General features: G+C 36.5%; 2 protein-coding genes across 3 annotated transcripts in view; both read left to right on the plus strand.

Annotated features, from left to right (window-relative positions):
• Positions 1 to 12,092, plus strand: part of Smp_083530.1 (calpain-7 (C02 family)) — a gene marked incomplete at both ends in the record, with an annotated part of 55,041 nt that extends 42,949 nt beyond the window's left edge. Inside the window, 4 exons of one of the 2 annotated variants that reach the window (XM_018790751.1) lie at positions 3,337 to 3,621; positions 7,591 to 7,730; positions 9,158 to 9,250; positions 11,795 to 12,092. In XM_018790751.1, the coding sequence (XP_018645992.1) occupies positions 3,337 to 3,621; positions 7,591 to 7,730; positions 9,158 to 9,250; positions 11,795 to 11,936 (660 nt within the window). The remainder of the gene's footprint in view (positions 1 to 3,336; positions 3,622 to 7,590; positions 7,731 to 9,157; positions 9,251 to 11,794) is intronic. The other variant, XM_018790752.1, reaches the window with a different exon arrangement.
• A 3,568-nt stretch (positions 12,093 to 15,660) lies between these two features.
• On the plus strand, positions 15,661 to 24,201 carry Smp_167490 (hypothetical protein; the record flags this gene model as incomplete). Its single annotated transcript, XM_018790755.1, has 2 exons — positions 15,661 to 15,726; positions 24,100 to 24,201. 2 exons carry the CDS (start codon positions 15,661 to 15,663, stop codon positions 24,199 to 24,201), a joined length of 168 nt encoding a protein of 55 aa, XP_018645994.1.
• Positions 24,202 to 24,567: the final 366 nt, after the last annotated feature.

A 24,567-nucleotide genomic window follows, 5' to 3' on the forward strand; every position in this document is an offset into this window, starting at 1 on the left:
GTTACAGATTGATTTTAGTTGACGAAATATATGGATGAATAAATAAGTAATACATTTGTAATATCCCAATGAGTAGAAAAAGTAGATTTTCTGACGTCTCGTGACTCAGTGTAAGTCACTTTTCCAGAGAACAAATAATCAAATCAAAATTAATCCAAGTTTAAATAGTACAACGGAACAACACGAATATTACGTTCGTGTTGCTTGCTTTCAGATATCCTCCTCCTGCTACAAAAGTATGCCAAATATCCAAAGCTGACTGTTTTTAAATCTCCACACATCTAAAATTGTAAGTAAATCTGTGCCCCCAAATGCCCTGGTACGGCCGAGAGTGGGGAAAGTCCTCTCTCCCTCTCAAAATGCTCTCACATGACCACGCGTATATAGCGTCTGTCAGGGAAGTCCTACTCACTGCCTTCTCGTGGCATTACTGTTGTTCACGAAAGTGAGAGGACGAAAAGCGAATGTCCGGAGCTTTAACCGGGTCGGTGGACACGGTGCGTTCACCTAGGGGAGTTGGAAAACCCTGATTCCAAACCAATGGTGCACATGGGCTCCAGTATCCTGAAGGAACAAATAGCGTATGAACCTACTGTTGGTTACTGGCTACCATGTGACTTCATATCCATACGTTGCTCCACTGCCTTGTGATTCAGACCTTTAGGTCGAAGGCTCCGGGTGTGGTCCCCTAAGAAAACTACTTGCTTCGGTTTGGGCACCCGGGCAGTATGACAGCCCTCACACAAATCAAACGAGATTTGTGTGGCGCATATGTATCTGGTGCTTCCTTATACCAATGTTGATGTGTTTAAATTAAAAAAATAAAAGAATTAATTGGTATATTTGCGCAATACATTTCGAACAATCTGATCACACCTATGCTTGTTAAGACATTTTTATATGAAAATTAAAAGGTCAACTAGACAGGTTAAGGTAAGCCGTAACAAAGAAAGGAAATAAATAAAGTACACAAAAACAATGTGATGACTACTCTGGATAATAAATCAGCATTACCAGGGTAGGTTAAGGGTAAGAACAAATTGTTTTCGAACACATAAAGGGGGTTTCAATTTACGTATAGCCAAGGCTTCAATAAGCCCTAGTATACGTCCTTGAAGCCTTTTGTACAACACTACAAATGTTGACTTGATGTCAACCCTAAGACCAGTTTCAACCAAATGTTTCGCAATGGAGGAAGATGTTTGTCTATCCTGTGATCTTATATGACAATTAGAATTCATTTGGTTCTGCAGCCATTTAGGTATGTGTTCCGCTACCCTTAATTGCAGATCACGATTGCTCCTCCCTATGCACGTGTTTCCGCACATACATGTAACCACTGTCTGTACTTCTAAGTGAATAGTAAAATATTGTGAAAATCTGTCGTTTCCATCATTATTCGCATTTCACTTACAGTTGTTCAGTTATCATGCCATAATTACAAATGTATAATTTTTGTTGAGTTTGCATTTTCACATGACATGAAAAATCTTTCTTTGGAGCACCAGTTTAGTATCCAAAGCATACGAGTGGTAGTTCGCAAGTTCGAGTCCCTCTTCACCTACTTGAAGTTAGGCAGCTGGATACTATAATTTGCCCTCATGCAAACACCATTGCTCAAAAATCCGTGTATACCTAACTTTGTAATTAGTAAATGAGTTACATTTCGTTTGCGATTCTCTTGAATTTCAAGACATTTCTCTTTTCTCACATTCTATTGTTATTTGTCTACATTGAAATGTTCCTGCTTATTTTGTAGGCAGTATTCGTTACAAATTAATCTCATTTGGCTATTTCAGTTAAGCGTTTGCCGCGACGTCTGAAGGTTATGGGTTCTTAATCCCTGATATAGTCGTGGATTCGCACTGCGTACTATAATAAAACACCTTACTAATATTTTCTAGTTCGCAATCATATACCACAAATAAGATTAATCTTTGGCAAGCACTATCTACTATCTACCTCCATGCCTGTACACCAATTTAACTGCTTCTGTGGAGCTAGTTACTTAGGCAATACTCAAAGGGCTTTATCCTTACATGCCCGTGAACATGGTTAGAAAAAGGAGTCACTAAATCTATTAACATCCCCATTCTTTCTGACTTGGCAGATAGAAAACAGTATATTAAAATAAATAAAGCTTTCTCTTTTTCTGAATCTGTTGGGATGACCCTGCATTTTTCTCGCAAGCGACATGACAAGCTCATGGGTCATCAAGGAGCATTTCAACCAATCAGCGATTAATTAGAAGTTGTGTGAAGTTATGTTACTAAAATAACGAGAATGAAAAAGTCACATGTGGAGATCCTGATTGGCTGATTTATACACTGCTACTATGTTTAGCAGTATTCTAGAACTTTCGGTAAAACTCAAGGACTCTTAAATTACTATAAAATCCCCATATTTTCTGTACATAAACAAACCCTGTAGTAAAGTGCTTCCCTCACACTTTGTGCCTTTTCTCTGGTCTTCAAGTCGCGCGGAGTAGTTGTAGCTCGGGGGTACGGAACTAGCTTAGGGAAGCGAAATAGCGTTCACAATCGGCCAGACGTAACAGAATCAAGTTGCAAACAATCTATCTAAAAAAAGATAGATTATGACTCCTTTATATGGCTGAAGCCATTTTTATCAACTATAGAAAACCTAACTTATGTATCTAGAAAAGGTAATATCCAGCCTATATGTTGACCTTGGTTCACCACTGGATCACTAAATATGTAGACTGGATATTTTAAACTTTTTATCCCTTTTCCTAATTCCCTTTGTGTTTATATCTCTCTTAATCTTTACATTCACCTTTCTCAATCCACATGACTTCTTTTTTGAGTCGTAATTACTTTAACATTACCTGTCTGGTTACATATGATATTTACACAACTTTATTACTATTACCATTATTACTGTTACCATTACCTCGATTCTCCTACTATCCACTTTATTCACACGATTTAATATCTCGCTGTTACTTTGATTATAAACTGATACTGCTACGAATCATTCCGACCTTTATCAAATAATCTGATTTACAAATAACACTACTTTGAAGTATTTATGTCGTAACAGATGCAAATGTTCACCATTTCTAACATACAACATTATCAAATTCATTAATGCACGCCTTATTTTGGCCTTAATAAGTTATTACAATAATCGTAGACTTATAACTGTAGAACCTAGTAATGAAATCATTGAAAACAATCGCTCACCCAAATATTCTTTGCTTTTGAATATTCTGTGAGGGGGAACTACTACTTAAGAATTAAAATACTTACCATTCGATCCCTCCGTACAATCTCTTGTTTATTTTTTATTGTTCTTCATACCTAAATATTCAAGGCAGATTTTGCCGAAAACAAAGAATTCATTGCAGTGGTTGTTTATAAAGATGTAAAATCTCGTAAAGTCTATTATCCTTATGATCCTGCACCATTTTGTGATTCTGTACGTATTAATAGCCCACATTGTTTAGTTAAAATGCTTCAAGATCCTGGAACATGTAATTACATTCTTTTAATTTCACAATACGAGAAATCAATAACAATTTATTATACATTACGTGTTTATTCAACAGCACCATTTACCTTGTCAAAAATCAAAGATCCCTATACTATATCAAAACAAGTAAGTTATAAAAATTTTAACCTTTGTTGTGTTTTTTCTAAGTGACACTCGGTCATAATCTAATGCAGAACCTGGCATTCATTGTGCATCAACTTCAATGACCATATTGTGAAATGATCAATATGCACTTCAGAAGTAATAAAAGCATTCGGAGTAGTAAACAATTTTAAATGTATAGGTCTAAAGGGAAACATAGAATATTCACCGTTGCTATTGATTATGAACAATATAACTGAACACCTCAACTATTCTGTTTAGATCTATCAACAAGGCTCATTCCAACAGTTAATGACTTCGTAGAGTGATTTCATATTGTGTGTTGAGATTTTTTTACCTTGTGAAATTTCTCCATTTCATTGCTATCATGTTTGTACAATTAATATTGACCAGATATCAGGAGTAATAATCTTGTGTTTTTAGTTTTAATTCTGACGCAATAACTAAATCTACTCATTTGACTTTTCAGTTTGTTGCATTCATTATTCAAGAGCCTTCTGATGATATTTCACAGTGTGTTATAATCGAACAGTGTGCTTAATATAAAATACTAAATCGATTTAAATGACTTAGCTAAGAATTATTCACCTATAGGACTGATCACTAAAGTTCAACCGATGAATTGATTTCAAATTAAAGAATGTATGGCTTGGTAGTAAAATGTATTAGGGAATCAAAGCTGTCACATTAATAGACAAAATACTCAACCAAAGTAATGTAAAATGAAACGAGGTGATAATTTAACAGACAATGTTATTTCACTATAATTAATTATTTTACCATGATAATGAAATACCTTTTTGTTTAAAAAAAAGTCGAGCTGCAAGCGCTTGACGGCAACTTAGTTCTGCAAACCATATTTAAGTAGACCTTTGCTACTTGAAAAACTTTGCAATATCTACCTTATGGTCACTGTCAATTAAGTATCTAGTGGTCCTGCTTGCAAACACTTTACTTCCTTCCAAACATAGTATTCCCGTATTATGTCCACAAAAACAGACTAAGAGTAGGGTATCTACAAACTTTTCTAAACATAATCCTCAAAAGCTGTATCTGAAAGAAATTTAAATGTTCAGAAGTGTGATCACCAGACATTCAATGAACAGCAGACATAAAGTAGATATCACAAAAGCATAACTCTGATGTCTCTAAAAAACAAAGAATATAGTGTTACTAGTAGACATTAGACGTATAATTCTCTAATGCTAGTATTAAATTTTCGCAGCCAGTTAATACCTTTCCTATCGATTAATTTATATTCATATTACAATCCTACTGACCATAAGTTACCACTTACTTTTGTCATTTTTAATGATATGCATCACAAGTTTATTTTATTATCAAAGATTTCATAATCAGCTTAAAATATGAATAGGAAATATGACATATCATGTGTCAGTTTAAGAAGTTAGCAATCATTATCTTTCAGTGAGAGAAATGCTTAACGCGGGAAATTCCAGTCAATAGATATTCTCTATACCTAGTATTTCATATTACCACTAATATTGTTACGGCTTTGGTAGCTCTAGGATTTGTCTTGATAATTTCATTTGGCTGTGCTAATGTGATATGAGAACTTGAACTGATGTACATATGTAATGGGTTCTACATTAAGATTAATTGATCCAATCTTAACGCCAAACTTCATGTTAGTGCTGTTAATAGCTAACATTTTAGCTTCGTAATTATATATACATTTTTTTAATCACTTGCTGTCTTGTGGTTCAGTCTTATCGATCATATAATAATAATGTTTAAGTGAAATCACAAAAAAATCTAAGAGATGATCAGAAAAGCCCAACTAATTAGTAATTTCGAAAAATTCTCCTGTCGAATATGTTTCATCATAACGCTATGTGGGTTTCTATGAGAAGCTATAACCTGTTGTGTATAAAATTATTTAGAAACCAATAAGTGAGATGCTACTCGGGAGTTGTATTGGGAGTTGGTCGAATGAAATCATTTGACTTCTACACTGTGAAGATAATATTGGGCGTTTATGTAAACATTTACAGAATGTATGTTATTTAGGTGCATATAATTGTTTTCGTTGATCCGACCTATTTTTTAACTCAACTGGAAACAATCTTCTAGGCGAATTACTAAAAGCTTTTCACGAGATGGAGGAGTTTTGTGAATGCACATTCTCTTGTTCTGCTGAGAAAAACGCACTTCTACTTAATACCAATCAAATATTACACAACAAGTTTGTAATCTATTCAACGTTTTTCCTACCTTCACGATATTAAAAATATTACTATATATATATATCGTCTAACGTAAAGTACCCAGACTATTTATTTGATATGGTATTCCACTGTTTGTTGTTCCGTGACCACGATATTTCACCCGACTCTTCCCTAATTTAAATAACAATTGATAGTAGACAAAATATGTACTCCAAAAAATCTAGTCAAAAATAAACAATAGTAAAAGCAGAGTTCATGTAGAGTTTATATAAAAATCTCCTACTGTCTTCTCGATTCGTTCACTAGCAATAATTGGTTGAAAATTTTACAATCAACATATATAATCTGGAGCCTGGTCAGAACATACGCATGCACGCCATTGGATGCCAACTCACTGGTCTAGACATAAAACGTCCGTGCGCAGGGTTGAAGCTCTTGAATTCGCCCCTGTGAACGGTGCCATGGATATCCACTGCTAAACAGTCCCATACTAGGACGAAGTGGCTTCTTGGCTTTCATTTTTAGACTATACTTGTGCTTTTGACTCTATTCCAAAACCACTACTACTAAACACGTTTTCCAGCGTTAACATCAACAGCAGGATAACCAACTGCGTGTGTTCTTACCTCTCTGAAAGCGAACAATATTTTATGCTTGGAGGAAAATGTTTTACGTCTTCACTAACTCAAGAAGGTGTGCCAAAATAAGCAATTCTTTTTTCAATTTGTCTGCATAATCCGACACCTACAGAAAGCACTTTTGTTAGGATGATCTCACTATATGCACACTGATTTCTACCTCTTCACGTCCCTTTACATTGAATGAGTTCTTGTCTCATTGAACAGTGGTCTCACACATAATCTTTTTAAATGTTAAACTATTAATTTTAGCCTGAGACGTAAACAGCACTTAAACATTCAAAAACTTTTGTAGTAATATTCTTTGAGAAAAACTGTCAAAGGTCATTTGTCTTGGTGTAAGTTTTTCTTCTGATCTCTCTTATTCTCTTTGTTTTGTTGATATTGAGGACAATTTTTTTTGAAATTACTACACAAACAAGCCACATGTTTTTGATATTGCTCCGTATTTTCTTTTACGGTTCAATCATTATATATAATGTATTGTTATTTACTATTCCCCATTATTCTTTCCTGCGCTTCTGAGAAAAGATATTGCCGTATTTCGGAGAGTGCTGAAGGTATTTACCAGGGTTTGTGATGAATCTTTCGAGCTCATTATGTATATGGTTGTGGATAGACATTTAAAATCTTGCAAACTCCTGGCAAGTGTTATTTTATCAGATTCTAACCATCCACTGTATTCACATGTATCCTCTCGTATATCTTCCGGTAGAGCGAGACGCTATTGCATTAAATTCCGTGCACCCAAGCAAAGGTATAAAAACTCTACAATATCTTATCTCGCAAATGTACTACGCGACGAACAGATTGTAAGGGATGATCTAATCAGTAACTTTAACCCTTAAACATACCGCTAATGAAAAGTTGTACAGATTCTTATTTTATTTAAAAAGATTCATTTAATTCCAGATAGTTTTCATTTACTTATTTCATGTATATATGTATTCAAAGCTATTCGCATCAGTAATGATAATTGTTGTCTCACTATGATCAGTTCGTGAGTTAACCTTTGTAATGATATGCAGTAGTCTGAATCCTATCCTTAATAATATAACTCCATGTTTATAATAATACACTGAATTTCCGATTGTTGCATATAATTTTGCCTCCTTTCTACCCTTTTTTATTAAATTGTCTTATAGATTACTGGTGAATGGAAAGGATCAAATGCTGGCGGCTGTATAAATGACAAAGAAAGTTATAGTACTAATCCACGATTCGAGATTAATGTACCAAATAATGATTGTGATAATCAGCTGTTGATTGAATTACGTGGACCAAGGTAGTCGTTTATTGATTGAATTACGTGGACCAAGGTAGTCGTTTATATACTTATATCTGTCTACCATTCTCTCTCGACAATATATTTCATATATATATATATATATAAAACTACATCTGTGAGGAAAAGTAAACTGCCAACACTACTTTCCACTTGAAATGTTTATTGGACAGATAAGACAATGTTTTCATTAAAAAGTAGGAATTTGATATGCTTGAACTAAGTCGATTTCGCGGTAACGAACGAAGGCCAATGACATAATGACACGATAAGCTAATCTAATCTGTTGTTCCAGGCCCCGCTAACTAGATGAAGAAGTCCAAGGCAAAGTAGGGGAATGTATATTCCGAAATCAGCCGAGTACAAGCGAGTCGTAAGGGAAAAAGTCAAACGTATATATACAGCAACAAATTGTCCTTGGGCATCATTATAAAATAGCACAATCAAAGAAACAATGGACCAATAGCGTTTAAGATAGTCTACAAGTGGGAAATATGGCGTGAAGGTAAAAAGAGTGCTTTTGGCGCGAAAACAACTAAATTCAAATTTTCAAAATAAAATTGCAAAATCAAGCCATTTATCAAGTAAGTTCTAGGGATTTGACACCCCCAACACCTCCCCTTTTTAGTAACGGACATTTCTGGGGTCCACTTGCACTCTGACTGTCTGTCGCCGTTGGCGCAGTGACCATCTTTGGGACCGTAGATCAACTTTTTGTGCTTCTTCTTGTGTTTGGGCTACCGGTAGATTAAACGTATCTAACAATATGTCCAGCGGGATCTTTCCTTCGGTCGATGGGCGCGCTGGAGCTGACCGCTTCCGTAGTTGGTTCCGATGCCTAGACCACCTATCTGCTCCCACCTCAACCTCGTACATGACCTTACCTACCCTTCTAATCACACGCGCTTCAATCCAAAGATCATGATTTGCTCTGTAGTCCCAAGCGAATGCTGGGCATCCAACTTTGTACGTGGGTAGCTTCTCAGTAAGTTATATAATAAACGTCGTCATGTAAATGTGTGCCACAGTCCTTGACATCGAAATATATTAACACAATGAGATGAATAGATAAACAGTCTAAACAAGTTCTAGTGATAGTCAAAAAGAGATTAAGTACACAAAATATGGTTTGGAAAGAAAGGAATGAACTGGCTAAGTAAAAGTATCAGTTGGTATTGAAACACAGAACCTAGGTCAAGACAGAATAAATGCATCCGGTCCCTTGAGACTGATTTCCAACTATTTCATTCAAGGTCTAAATGTTAATTCTTTCTTAATGGTATTTTACACTACAAATAGAGTACATAAACCTGTGATTACATGATCATTTAGAGTCTATCAACATAACTTATACGAGCGGTATCTACTCCTCGGATTAAAACTCACTTGATGACAGTATTTTGATTATTTTATGACCTATTTTACAGAGATTATGCACTGGGCTTAGAATTAATTCGTATATCTGCTACAAATGATCAAGCACCCAATCAGCAAAATCGATCAACTACTGGAGATTACAGGTAATTAATTGTGGTGAAAAAAATAGCTAATTGACATTTATATTTAACAGATTCTTAATTGTATTCATAGGTTCCATCCCCTTTCTCTGCCTACGTGGTTCTGAGCATTCGATTAGCATCAGTAGTCTTCATATTAAGCTTGTGACCCAGTTTATGTATTTGAACCCATGTACTCTTATTCAGTTACATTAACCGTACTCGATTAGCTTATTTTACAGTTTTAGTTCTTAGTATGCAGTTTGCAGTGCATGTCAATTGCTTCAGATTTCACGCTAATTAGTTTAACTAGATTTTTGTATTTCACTTAGTCCTTATTCGACCAGCTTAATAGAAGAATAAGTGCTTTTGGGCGGTAGTTGAAAGCTATCATGAAGAATATCCGTTCGAACTTTATTACGCTGATTAGCACATATATCGACAAGTTCATATCCCCAATCTTAAGGGGATTGATAATTCACACATCGCCTAGTGAGTCACAGTTAGAGATATGTTAACACTGGGGCTGCGACTGACCTGCTATAGAGGATTGCAATATTTCTGCTAACTGAGCAGTATAAATCATAAGCGTTTGCTAAGTCGTTGGAGCCAGCCGATAGGAATCTCTAGACCTATGTTTCGTGCTAGCTGGAACTCGTCAGCTATGCATATCTATATGCTACCGACGTCAGTTTGAATCTACTAGAAAGCGTCGGTATAATCAAGATTACAGACATCACTTGCAGACGAGTGTTCACTAAAACGAAACTCAGTTCAAGTACGGTTTTCTATAGACTAAGCCCAACTACTTAACATCTTAACACAGTGCACGTAATGTGGAGTAACGTAGGCTGGTGGCCTCATAGCAACTCGTTTGATAAAATTTTATCATTACCAAAACAAACGCTACACTGATCGCTACTCAGTAATCAGTTAGTTATATATAAACATGATAAGTCTTGCTGTTTAAACGCTATACTCTGATCCTAAGCTAGTCTCTTAACCCCCAAGCTAAATCTACACAGCGACTTGAACACGATAGAAAAGGCTCAAAGTATGCGAGAAGCACTTTACTCCAAAGGTTCATTTACGTACAAAAAATATAGGGTTTTTATAGTATTTAAGAAGTCCTTGGTTTTTCCTGAAAATTCTGGAATGCTACTAAACATAGAAGTAATGTAGTAATCAGCCAATCAGAAAATTTTACATGTGACTTCATTTTCGTGATGTTTCTAGCGAAACTTCTAGTCAAACGCTGATTAGATAAAATGCTTAATGTTTCCTAAGCTTATCATGTCTATTGCGAGAAATTTTCTAGATCATCCCAACAAACGTTTGTCAGTTCATCTGTAATGTTTCTATTTTTGTAGATAAGACAAAGCTTTCATGGATAACGATTCAGTTAACCATTTGGGCAGAAATTTCCCAATCTTTGCATAGTTGGAAACTGTTAACATACAAATTAAACTTGTACAGATTATTTGAATTGTCTGACAGCAAATAACGTATACTAGAATTTCAGTGATAATTATCAGTCATTCACAAGCATCGTAGAACCTGGTAAATATAGGTGTGTATTGGCTCAAGTTGCCACATCATATCACCACAGTGAGATTAAGTTATTAAAACAAACGCTAGAGTAGTATAATTAGTAACGGTACCATTGGTAGTAGAAAAAATTAGGTATAGACAATATGACTTAAGAAAAAATAAGTTCGTGGAATAAGTGGTAGACAATTTTAAAACTGAAGATATTAGTCGAGATTAAAAGTGATTGTATCTGTTGCATTGGAACCAATCCTGAAGCATGTCGATCAGCATCGAAAACCATTGGTTATGATAATTGATAGGATCCCAACACGACTAAGACCAACAGTCTATGGAATCATAAAGTTATACCGCATTTTGATTTGACCACCCTGTAGCTTTCTTTCAACTTGAACCTACAACTAGAATTACCTGTTGTGGTAGGCGGTTGTTGGATATAAGCAATTTAATTCCTAATCACCTCAGTCGGTAATTAACAGTCTTATCATTAGATTTACTAGTTTATTATATTAAACAATATTATAAATCTATACAATATACTGGACATTTAATTTCACATTATGGTTAAATATCTGAAGTTAGATATGTGTTTTACATCACATTCGATTTCGCATATATTTTGCCTTTTGTTTAATAAAGGAATATAAGACTTCTCCGTTGCGTCGAGTGGTAGCGAAAGTTCATACATTACTTTGTTGTGACCTTCCATTTTCAGAATTGTTTATTCATTCGTTAACTAACAGTCAACTTATAGACTTATGCTTTCGTTAAATATGTTGTAAACGAACACTATCTTTGATTTCCTATAAACTATCATCCAGTTGGGGTCGATTATGTGAGCAGTTTAAATACTTCAGTAATTCTGTCAAATTGGTTATTGATTTTGCAATATTGACTATAATGAAAACGAGTAATATTTGTGAGATATATTTAATGCTTTTATTCAACATTCTATCAATAATTTTCTTATTACCCCGTTTTCAATATTCCATGACTTTAAATCCTCTTATTTATTTACAGAAGAGGATATGTTGTTCTAGAACAAGCTGGTCTTTCTGGCGGTGTATACAATGTAATTGTTTCCACTTATCGACCTGGCCAAGAAGGACCATTTATTCTCTCGGTTAAATCCATAAGAAATTTTTCAATAACTCCCATATGATGAAGATAATGAAGAATATTACCACATCTCCCTCCTCCTCATTGTCATCATTACTCTGTTTTCTTTGAAGTCTTACCTCCGGAAATCCAGAGAGAGTATTTTTGATGCGCTTTTTTGTTTTTTATGTACAAAAAAGCATTAAAATGCACATTCAGTTTACAAAATATTCAATCTTCAACTTTTGTTACGACAAAATGAAATAGTTCAAACTTGTTGTTTTTCAGCAGTCATTTAACCTGAAACCTCACGCGAACAATATAAATCGAACAATATAAATCGACTTCAGTTACTACATTACAACAGAATGAAATGAAGTTAAGATGAATTACGGAAAAACTATACGTAAAAAATATGGTCTCACTATTGATCTAACATTATATATATATATATATATATATATATATATATATATATATATATATATGAGACTAAGAGCACTGAGTGACTGTTTCTTCCTAGTATGGGACTCCTCAGCCTTGTGCATCCATGACTTCACAACGGGAATCAAATCCGGGACCCTCGGCCTCGTGCACAGATGCTTTACCTCTAGAACACAAAGTCGCGATCAAATGATGCCCAAGACTAACTTCAATCAACCCACAACATTGGGTCCCAGATCAATTGTCTAGAGGTAAGGCATTCGCGTGCGAGACCAGTCCCAGTTGTCGATACACTGCTAAGGTGCCTCACACTAGGACGAATAAGCCTTTTAGATTTTCATTGCGTTTAACTTAGATTGGTTCTTGATTTCAATAAATGAGAGTAATTCGTTTTTTTGGCCTACTAACAGGTAGATCGCTTTGTAATAATCAGACCAGTAACGTCCACCATAACCAGTAGCGCAAATGACTACCAACAACTGTTGGAAATTATTAAAATTATTGCTCTCCGCAGCTTCTATCTCCATGATGATCAATCATCACACGAAAACACTAACCTAGTCTATCTTTTACTATGACTCACAGAATTATATACAGAGATTTCACATCTACGACGCATCATAACCACAAAACCTTAGTTTGTACTGATTTCGTAATCGAAAGCTGAATGACGTGTGTATAATTAATCGACGGCAACGCACATGTCAACAATTAATGAACGATCACAATGAGGATAACATTAAAAATATCATACAATAAATATTTAGTGATTATACAGAGAAGAATCTTGGCTCTCATCTGAGACGTAAAGGCGAGGATTGGCAGAGCAAGAGCCACATTCCTACAATTGAAAAACATATGGGACTCCAAACAACTGACAACCAATATAAAAGAATCTTCGATACGAAAGTCAGGACAGTCCTACTCTACGGCGATGAGACGTGGAGAACGACTACAGCCATCATCAATAAAGTACGAGTATTTATAAACAATTGTCTACGCAAGATACTCAACATTCATTGACTGGATACCATCAGCGACAGCCTTCTGTGGGAAAGGACAAACCAGCTTCCAGCTGAGGGGAAAATTGGAAAAAGAGGTTGGAAGTGGATATAACATACATTGAGGAAATCACCAAACTGCATCACCAGGGAAGCGGTAGGCCAAAGAACACATTACGCCGGGAAATAGAAGCAGATAGAAAAGGACGAATAACAACTGGAAAAGATTACCCAGGACAGGGTTGAATGGAGAATGCTGGTGGGTGGCCTATGGCTACTCCACAAAGGTTAACAGGCGTAAGTAATAGTACATAGGGAAGATATCTATAATAATCTGCCGTATAATAGTTCCATATTTCCTCATTATCCACTCATATTTAACATCCAAGAAGAATGGATCACTTTGCACAATAAGATTGTGAGTCATTATCGAGGTGTAGATACAGATTCTGAGTAATGTCACTTGATGTCTCTAAACATCGAGAATGATTGGCGTGCCGGTTAAAACTAGATAACTTGGGTGATTCAATATGTCTAAAAGCATTACTTAGTGCTTTCGCTGACTGATATCGGTTTTTTGGTCGCCCCTTGGATATTTTTAAACAGCACAGGCTAGCATTTGCTCTTCGCAGACATAGTTACTGATTTTCATTGTTCCTGCTTTATCGGGAATTTAGGGTGCTACTAGAAATTCATAGACAAAATCTTTAAAGTGATTAGTAATATGATCTCACCGAATATCAGAATAGTATTTCTCATACTTATCCAGTGTTGAAGTTGTAAACTAACAGGTTAACCACTTCAATACCCCGGACTTGTTGCATTCACCGTCGTTTTCATTTTTACGATTCTCGCAGTTTAGGTTAAGATAGATAAATTGTGTCTAGTAATGGGATCCAGGAAGCGCGACTCATCAGCTAGGTGCACATGGATTTGAGAGTCGATGTTCACTTCAGGACTCGAATGCCTTACTATTTGCTCTAAACGTTATCGTGTTATTCACTTAGCTAGAACGGGACGCTCATTCTGGGTTTCATTACTAGTTACATTCTATCTGTCCTACACTAACCTGTGTCACAATGGTTGTGGCGAGATGCCTACATAGACCAAGCAAGACTGATCAAAATATCAGCAGGATAATCAGTTCTAAATTGGACTTTATTACGTTTTGTCAGGAATTTTCGTACACGAAGTGATTTTGTATTTCAGAAAAGATTTGCCAATTAATTGGGAATTAGAATCGCTAAATTTACTTTTGCGAGGATAATTTTCTCGAAGTATTGATATATCAAGTAGCATTTGTGTTTTGTTAAAGAATGCTGTTGGATAGGTTTCCTTATAGACATTTCATTCCACTTTAGATATACTGCAATTTGGCAGAAGGGACGTAATCTCCTTGTTTAATGCTAAAGCCGTCCGGAAATTCTTATAATCAAGTAATTCAGAGCAACCACTTCTTGCAAGGTACAATCTGGTGAGATTCAAACTAATAAGGATCACTTCATTAAAATTGGTAAACTTCCAAAATTAAGATTAATGTCACTCAATAATCGACGGTAGTAGGCATAAGTAGTTCGTGTTTTACCGAATGGATTTAAATTAATTACAAGTGTTTGTCTGAAGTTTATATCTACACAGGATCACTAATTCCTCGCATACAAATATGAGGTTTATAAGCAGTTGGATTTACTTACTATCGAATCGCAACAATTCCTGTTGTTGATTTGATCATGAGTGGAATGTCTGTACAACTTTTCTGATAACGGACGGGATTATTACAAAACAAATGCTTACCTTCAAACACTACGAATCTTAGCATTTTGCTCACGCAGGACAAGTTAAATAGTACGAATGTAACAGCGAGAACGAACTGTTGAACAATTTATATTACTTGGAACAATATGAAAATGGAAGCAAGTGCTTATTTCATATTGGATTCGCTCTAACCAATGCAGTACGATCCCTGTCGGGTGTGAGGAATTTATCCACTCCAGACAATGGATGAAGGGTTGCACACGGTCGTGAATCGATCGAGTCAGCCACTCACGGAAGACAACGGTGGACGGTCGTGCAATATTACGGAATGGTTGAAGTTAGACATCAACACCGTTGTATGCCGCCTCAGCGGTCTAGAGGTTAAGCGTTCGTAGGCGAGACCGAAAATCCTGGGTCTGAGTCCCATATTAAGACGAAACAGTCGTCCAGTGCTTCTGGGTTTCCAATGGTGTTCTAATTTGAATAAACTCGTAAATTCAACTAGTCTTGTAATAACCGATAAATAGAAGTTTTTCAGTGAAATATCGATAACACTTTTTTCTTGAGTGGCGATAATTACCCCACTTGATGGATAATTACATTCCAAATCGTGTCGTACTTATCACTAACAAACTACAAGTAGAAATGAATGCAGTACGCTAGTATATAATGATAAATGATTTGCTATCCATTGGAATTCGAGTTAAAGTCGTTGACATACATCTATCTTATGCCACAAATACTTTGGGAGAACTTCAGCATCAAGAATAAAAACTTTGATTGACGTGTTGTAAATCCGTCGAAGTTTTCAAATCCGTGACAAAGTCAGTCCCACAACCTGCTTCGGTTTGGGCATCCGGGAAATATTCCAGCCCTCACATATATCGAATGACTTTGGTGACGAATATGCACTTGGTGCCTTCTTGTACCAATATTCGTATCTAAATAAAAAAACATTTCCACGAAAGGAAAACTTGGTCGGGCTCTACTATTCACCTCACATTCAAGGCAATTAATCATATTAGTTTATGTGAACTATTAATAACATCAGTCAATATGTAATTTAAACGACTATTCCTAACAAATATATTGATAACTTAAAATATGTTTGAAAAAATTAATGACGTGACCCGGAACCAGGATTCTATTCACACATCAGTTCCTATCAATTCTTCATAGATAAAACTTCTCAACAGTCGAATATATAAGCACACATATATAAACAATTAGGGATATTTCCCTCAATACCACATAATCTTTCTAAACAAAGCAATCAAATAGGATAATTAAGAATGCCTCCACATTGATAAACACAAAAAGGTAACACGTCTCAAAAAACAGAAATAAAGGAATCCTACAAGACTACAAACCACAATGTTTGGTAAGTGTATTTTATTTATTTATTTGTTCAATAAAATAAGTAAATATGATTGTTATCTCTCAAGATGTATTAAATAAACTAACTTCAAAAAGTAACAAACTTGTTCATTATCAGGAAGTACTTTCATCTTAGTACACAATTTTCTCATTTGTATTTTATAGTTACACTAATTACCTAAATGTAGCTGCATTTTCTAAAAATAACAAACTATTTTGAAGTGTCCTAAAAACACACAGATTTGATAAATAGTAGTATTTTATGGGAAACTATAATTAAAGAACCCAAATCAAACAATTCACCCCTTTATTTTTATTAAAAAATCTTAGTTCTAATAAATATGTATTCTGAAATATGCTATATGTTTAGACCACTATGTTATAATATCAGCTAGTTGAGTGAAAGAATTTCTGAGGAACTGTGTGCTTCCTTATTTTTATGTCTTCGGGTCGCTTCGAAGCTAAACAATGTTTCACTCATCTGAATCCAAGAATTTACGATTATAAAGTGGAATTCGAGTGCATATCACTTTCCAATCGGTAAAATAAACGAATAGCACACCAGCGGTAACGGTCCAAGCTGCAGCTGGTCGTCGCCTGGTAATGTAAGTATTTGATCAATTTTGCTTACCATGTCTTCGCCAAACTTATTAAGGGAGTAAGTGCGTCCCTTGAGTACTTTAAATTTCTTAAAATCGAATCCATTTTCAATGTATTCCAAGGAAGAGAAGGATCTGATGTATTATCTAAAAATAAAGAACATTAACGGTAGGATAGCGAAAACTAAAAATGGAACATTTTCTGAGTAACTGAGTATATTCATTGGTAAAAAAAAGAACTGAACAAAGCTAACAACCATACAGTAGGCACTTCACATGCAATATATTCATCATTTGTCTCAGACTTTGTTGTTTCTTTGTTTCTATACCTAACACTCTCTGTTCTCGTTCTCCTCTCTTCAATCTTCTCAACCTTTTGCCTCCAGGCATTTCACTTTTGATTGGTGACATATACCACTTACATCTGTGGATACCAGTAGTACACATCACAGTATGACTAAGTTCAGAAACATTTTGAAAATGTTACGTATAAACAGCTAAGATAATGAGAGGGCTTATATCCATTTCTATCTGATGGTACAAATCAACAATGAGGTTTCCTATTTTTGCTCATCTCAGAGGAACCACAATTAATGGAAGAATCAACCAAATTCCACATAGAACCACTTGAACTTTGGCGCAAAACTCACTCCCTCCACATGGATATACAGTATTCTAGCATAATTGGTATTATCACTTTGTGATAAAGACCTGATTCTAATTGCTAACTATAATTCATAATACTAACTTTTCACAAAACTTATGATCTCATCTTGAACCCAGTATAGCCCAAATGCCGTCCATAAATAATATCGTCAATTTTGACATTAAAGTTGTCTATGAAAGTAGAACTTTGCATTAACAAAAAAAACGTGTGACGAACATCTACCACCTATTATTCTTCTTGTAGACTATGAAGAAGGTGGGAGACATTTGGGCTAAGAACATATAATCGTGTGTGGAGTCTGCATAAACGGAGAAAAGTAAACAAGCCGGTGCGTATTTGGATGACAAGTGGGTGTAAATTCAGCGACATTTCAAACCCACTGCGGCGAAAGGAAATGTCGCGATATTCCGACGTGGAATGCGGACGAAACTTTTAGTAAAGTTGCCCACTTATTCTCTCTTATTGTGTTACAGGATGTCTCCCTTATTCTTCCTTTTTCGTACGTTTTGGAAATCATCTAACATGTTATAACATGCCAAGTACGTTCCTTTACATTGTAGATGTCAATTAAGTAGTTCGACACAATTAGACGCCTCGCCTTGAACGTTCGATTCTTGGCGTGTAGGCAGTGCGTTAGCGGCTGAGTAAGCCACTGCTGAAGTATATATCGTCAAGTATTAGCGAATTGAGTACAAATATAGAGCAGCTGCTTTTGAAGTTCTCTGAGCGCGAATATACGCATCAATTTGACTGTAGACTATCAAGTCAACAGTTCCCTTTGTCTTCTGAAGAGGAATTGGGAACATTGGACGCTTGTCTAAAGCAGAAAGATGTAAGGGACAGATTTGTAAGAACACAACAGTAACTTTATCATTTGTTCGTATTACAGATGGCCATGTTGACGCGTTTAATGGATGATGCTCCTAAAACGTCAATGCGATATATTTTGTCGTGCATCATGACACCTGAAGTTGCCAGTAATTTCACGCTACTTTGCACTTTATCAAAACGAGCACTTCAGAGGTGCCGGTTCTACAGCTGCGTTCGAAGTAAGATATGGTTTTTAAACTTTGGATGCACTAACTAATCGATTCCTTTCATCGTCTGCCAACGAAAAGAAATTGCGAAACTGTATGAAATCGCTAAGCAAGGTTTTTTTCACGATATGAGAGACAAGGTACAAAGGCGCTATCGAAGGAAGAAAGAATACGTACGTACGACTTTAAAGTGATTACTGCCTTCGACTTATCTATAGGTAAAGTCTTCCGTGTTAATGAAAATAACCGTAAGTTCAGCTTCAAATAGCTAGTTGTGCAAAAACAAGGTTTTCAGATATAGGAACGTAGTTTTTTCTTTACATTTTAGAATTCACAGGAATTTTTCGATTCTCAATAGTCCAACAGGCGTTATGGAAGGAAATAATAGGTGGAATGAACATATGTTCAAATTTTTTATGGTATGTATATACCATATTTTACGTACATTACACTTTTCGTATGCTGTGTTGTGGGAATGAAGGTGAACACAGATGTTTGGGTTAATGACAAAAGCGTTTTTAAAGTGGGTGCGAAATCACATCGGTGTGTATATAGGCGAAAAGTAGACAATTCGGCGGATATTTAGGCGAAAACTAGACAATTTAGCTACATTTGAAACACAGAGCGACATAAAGGGGAAATTCCGCTTTATTTCCCCCGGATGGACGAAAAAGCAGATATTTTGGTGCATTTCCGCATTGTTTCCCCCTTATTTGCCAATGCATTTTCCCCTTTGTTCGCCTTTATTGGTTGTTTGGTTAGTTTCTATCTACTCGACCGACCACAATTCCACACCGTAGATCCTATTGATTAGTAGTGCTAAGAACAATAAGACGACTAAACTGAACAAGGTGATATTCCACAGTGACCTATCCAGTCTTACCGCATACGTGCAGCGAAAACAAAATCCAAACTCCAATATAACCTTGAAGTTATGTTAAGATAGCTTACGTATCCTCAAAGTCCAATGTTTTCAAAGAATATACAGGCACTTCCCCATTTATTTCCTGAGTAAGTGCTAAATATTTGGATTCAATTTTTGTTCCAAATAACTGTAAAAGATCTTCTACAAGGTTTACCATGAAAGCTTTACTCAAGAAGCTATTCTTCAGTAAGAAGGATTGTAGGAGCGGTGAAATGTCACTGAGCCCTAGCCAAATCATCCGGTAGTTGGGTCGCTGAACATCGAACAGGTCATCGATCTCTTACAATGTCAAGGACAACAAACGCGGATCAGTTAATCATGCGTCATGGACTGGTCCATGCGTTGGTGGTCTCACTAACATCTCTGTACTCATTCTTACTAATATATTTACGTAATCACGCCATTTGTGTTATGCAGTCTTCAAAGCGGCTGTGGTACTTTGATACGTTGAAGGTGTGAAACTTATTACATACTGACCGCAAGGTGTGACTTTGAAATTGGCTGGTTCGTTATACCATTCACTTCTAACTTGAGTAGGCCTCCATTCATTCGACAGAAATCATCTACGTTGATGATCTACAGAATAATATACCTGTGTTAATCTTTGCAGCTTGTTTTTCAGCGGAGGTGAATCTTCTCCTTAAAAATGCTTTCTAATGAGGTGATACCACTTGATCGAGTAAAGTGTTCTAGATATTGACTACTCTATGAGAAAATCGGATACTCGCTCTAAATTTATGAGATCGCCGTTATTGAACCATCTCAGGATTATGAGCAAAGATGGATAGTGGCTAGCAGTGGAATCAAGGCTATATGGAGGCAATACGCACAGTATGCACATATGCCAATTAGAGACTGACCAGTTGCAGTCCTAACACATCGATGGGAAGATTCAAACAAACAATACTAAGTGATTTTAAACTTCTCAGGATTGCCTCAAAAGTGGCTATTTCTAGAAGGAGCGAAATGATGAGACAAATTTGGGACGGAATCGCTTTTAAAGAAATGAAATGACAATATAAGGTTCCTCTAAAAAGGTTGATATGTTCAGAACAAATTGCTTGTCAGCTGATTATTGAATTTCTCATCAAATCGTCAACTAATAGAATTTATTACCTCAACGCATGAATAAAGCTCCCCCTTTCGACTCTTCCAAAAGAACGTTCGGTCGAACAAGTGAGAGAGCCTCAAATCCTTTCCATGCTGAAACTTTCAAGACTTTTGTATGATCAACAAAGTAACCACAACGTGTGGAAGCCTTTGGCGACTGTTGCGTTGCAATGTGCAACCGTTATTAAGTGGTGACTTTCTGTCAACCCTAAGTCTTTCCGTTCCTACACGCATTGAAGCGACGTACCGTCGAGAGTATACTGGTACCTATTGCCATGTCCGGTGTGCATTGACACACCTTAATTAATTTCTAGGCTCCAAACCTAAGAACACCTACCTAATTCATCTAAGTCAGCTTGAAGATCGGAATGATAAGTCTCGCTACGTCTTTTCTACACGTTTTGATATCATCTGAAAGCAATAATGCCGATGACTTAATCAGTCGCGGCCATCCTTTGGCGTAAAGAAGAACAAACAGGGAACCGAAGATGGTGCCTTTAGACTCCGGCTTTCATTTAGATGGTATCCCACTAACCCTCACTCTCTCCCTACAGCCACAGGTGAAGTTCACCATCCACTGTTGTACGGCGTCTGTAATTTCTAATTTCGAGAGCTTCCAAAAAAGACCTAAGTGAGAAACTTTACTAAATGCGTCGCTAAAATCTATGATCATCATAATCCGTTGTCTCGGGTTGTCGCCCTTTCCTCTCTCGCAATAAGTAAGTCGGCTAAACATGAATTCCTATTCCCAAACCCCTGAGACGGCCGAAGTGCCGATATTCAGTTTGAACGCAGAACGGATGAACCGAAATTTATTCAAGTAGATCAGACCACGTTCTTCTGTATAAAGTACAAAGCGTTTTTAAGTTACTCGTATTAAATTATATCAAAACATAAACTGTGTTCATTTTAGACGGATTTTACTTAAGAGATAAATTATACTAAAAATACAAAATATCTGAAGAGGTGCAGCCTATGCTTTACGGTCAAGGGTTTCTCTTGCACAGATTAGTGTGCTAAACAACAAAAGGAATCGTTAACCCACAGGAGTTCAATACCTGAGAGTCAACAAAAATATTCTCGCCAAGATGGGGTCAGATATATATCTGCAGGAACTCCAGGAATCTTTCTAGACAGACAGTCAAAGGCTGACAGTCACAAACTGAACCACACAGTGATCTTGAGCTTGGTCAGACACGACCTTACTGTCAATAGTCCGGTGACACGCAACAGAAAAACTAAGTAACAAAAGGTAAGTCTTTAATAAGTCACGTAGCAAAACCACAGACGAGGAAGACTGAAGAATGTAAAATGCGGTTAAAAGAGACCTGAATAAGGGCCACAATACCATACAAGGTGAAGGAACAAATAAAAAATACAGCCAGGCGAAACGTTGGATTTACTACAAATTCATTCGCTGAGATTTTACAAATATATATTATTCCTATTTAATGTCTTACATCAACTCGGCGCTCAAATACTGTGAAACTATTCGCTCTAATTTAGACGAGAGTTCTTATAAATGACAATACTGTTTATGAAATTCTGTGGAGGGATTTTCAGTGTGTTCCTTTTGTTACAGGTTTTGTCCAAAGGAACATTTCATTCACCCAATCGTTTGCATTCTTTTTATTGTTTAACTGTTTCTGTTCTTGAATCCTGATGGTTAGGGACCTTTTTTATTTATATCCCTTTTATAATAATGGCGATTTTCACTTGTTATTAATTAAGTGCATTTAATTTGATTAGCCAGGAATGTGGAATACCTGCCCTCTGCGTTTCTCATATAGTACAGAACTGTCAAAAAATCCGTTCAGAAATGAGTCTTGTCAAACATGCGAAAAAGATTTCTTTTCAAAAATTCACTCGTTCGGGCACTCAATAGTGTTGCTGTTAACCCTAATCTAGTCACAGTTACCGGTTTTATGGTAGCGACTCTGGCCTTACTACAATGTAAAACGCTGTACAAAGGCTTGTGTTTGAAGACCTTCCACGAGTGGACCACTGCACCGTAACCTGTTTCGGAGGCATCCCAAAACATATGTGATCCCATCGTTCCAAAGCTCTCTCTGTTCTCATTTCTAATATTTTGGGAAGTTATTGTACCAAGCACCCTCACAAACTTAACCCGATAGTTCCAGGAGGACAAAACACTAGCATTCAGGGGCTGCTCCCAACCAGTGTGTGACTCACAAGGATTCTTTAGGCGTTATTTAACAGGAAAGTAAATTGTAGCAATTAGACCTGGTGAATCGAACAGTGATGAAACGGTGGATAGTATTGCTCTCTTGACCACAGGTTTTTCCTCTGGATGAAAGTGAAATTTAAAAACACCGCGCATGGTATCTCACTCAATCCCAAGGGCTTGATAAGTGGATCCATGATTCAATGGAACATCAACCAACGTTTCCATACCATCGAATTGAGAAAAAACTTCCCTTAACAGTTTTACGTTAGTTACCCATTTTTATCAACTTGAAACCCCCTCGAACCATCAATCCGTTCAATTCTACCACTGAATTTTTCACATCATCATTAAGAAACAATACTAGGAAACCGTGTACGTAAACGTTGTGCAGTAACCAGTCCACTACGTTGCTATCATAATCCTTAGAGAACTTTATAATCGTCTTTACCGATGCACAGAACGGTGGAGATATTGCCTTGAGGAGGAGCGATGTCATCTTATACTCCACAGATTCGTACTCGACATCAGTCTCTCGCCACCAAAGGTAGTGCGATGCCCCACAATCCAGCTTTGAGACCTTTACATGGGTGAAGATTTGTTTTACATCTACAGAAACAGCAACCGGTTCCATAAGTAAACGTAATAGGAGACCAACTAGGTCTGTTATCGTATCTTGGCAGAGCTCGTTCAAAGATTTCCCATACATCTTGTCATCATAATCCAACACCACTCTATATTTCCTTTGTTTCTTAGGGCTCGTCACAGCATGATGGGGCGAATACCATCTTGGATGTTAACTCGGATCTAGTTGCATGCCTGAGAGTACAATCGCACACCCATTTTCAAACGTTTGCTGCATGGCACAGGTGTAGTTTTTAGAATGTCTTTACTGAATATAAGTCAGAGCATAAGACTTTCCAATCTTCGGCTGGCTATAATGTGACTCCCGGAAACCAGATTTCTTTCTATCCTCCAAGGTAGAGGAGCAACCCCGCAACCATTAGCAAAATAAGGCTCGCGCTCCACTATGCTCATAGCTATTAAATCGTCCAAAGACAGTGATTTATAACGCGGAAGGACGTCAGTAAACTAATAGTAATATACATTTTTCAACTGCTCTACAGGGTCAGTATTTTGAAAAAATATTTTTTACAATCGTTTTATCAGTCTTGTTACAGTCTGCTTGTCCGAAAAGAACCCTTCCTTGCGGTGCCCTAGTAGCATAAAGAATCTTTCATCTAACCTCCGGTCCAGGATCCAATGCGCTCCAGGCATGTCACAAGCAATGTGCAACATAAATTCGCCACCTGCTCACTCTGGAAAGGTTTAGTACATCAGATGAAACCATTTTTAGCACTGTCTTTCACGTGTTTCCTTGGCCTATGGACCAAAGACTCATGTATTTTAACAGCCTGGTCGGTACATACAAATTCGTTTCCGTCTAACCAGTAGGCTCCAAAAGCTTTTGTTGTTGATCTCACTAACTTATTTCCGCTTACCATTTTCATGGTGATCGACGCGCTCTCCAACGATAATCCTAAGAGTCGTACAGTGCTTGACTTGACTAGGGTAGTATCTAAACCAATGTCTAG

This window comes from Schistosoma mansoni, assembly GCF_000237925.1.
Source record: "Schistosoma mansoni, WGS project CABG00000000 data, supercontig 0037, strain Puerto Rico, whole genome shotgun sequence".
In the NCBI taxonomy this organism is placed as follows: domain Eukaryota; kingdom Metazoa; phylum Platyhelminthes; class Trematoda; order Strigeidida; family Schistosomatidae; genus Schistosoma; species Schistosoma mansoni.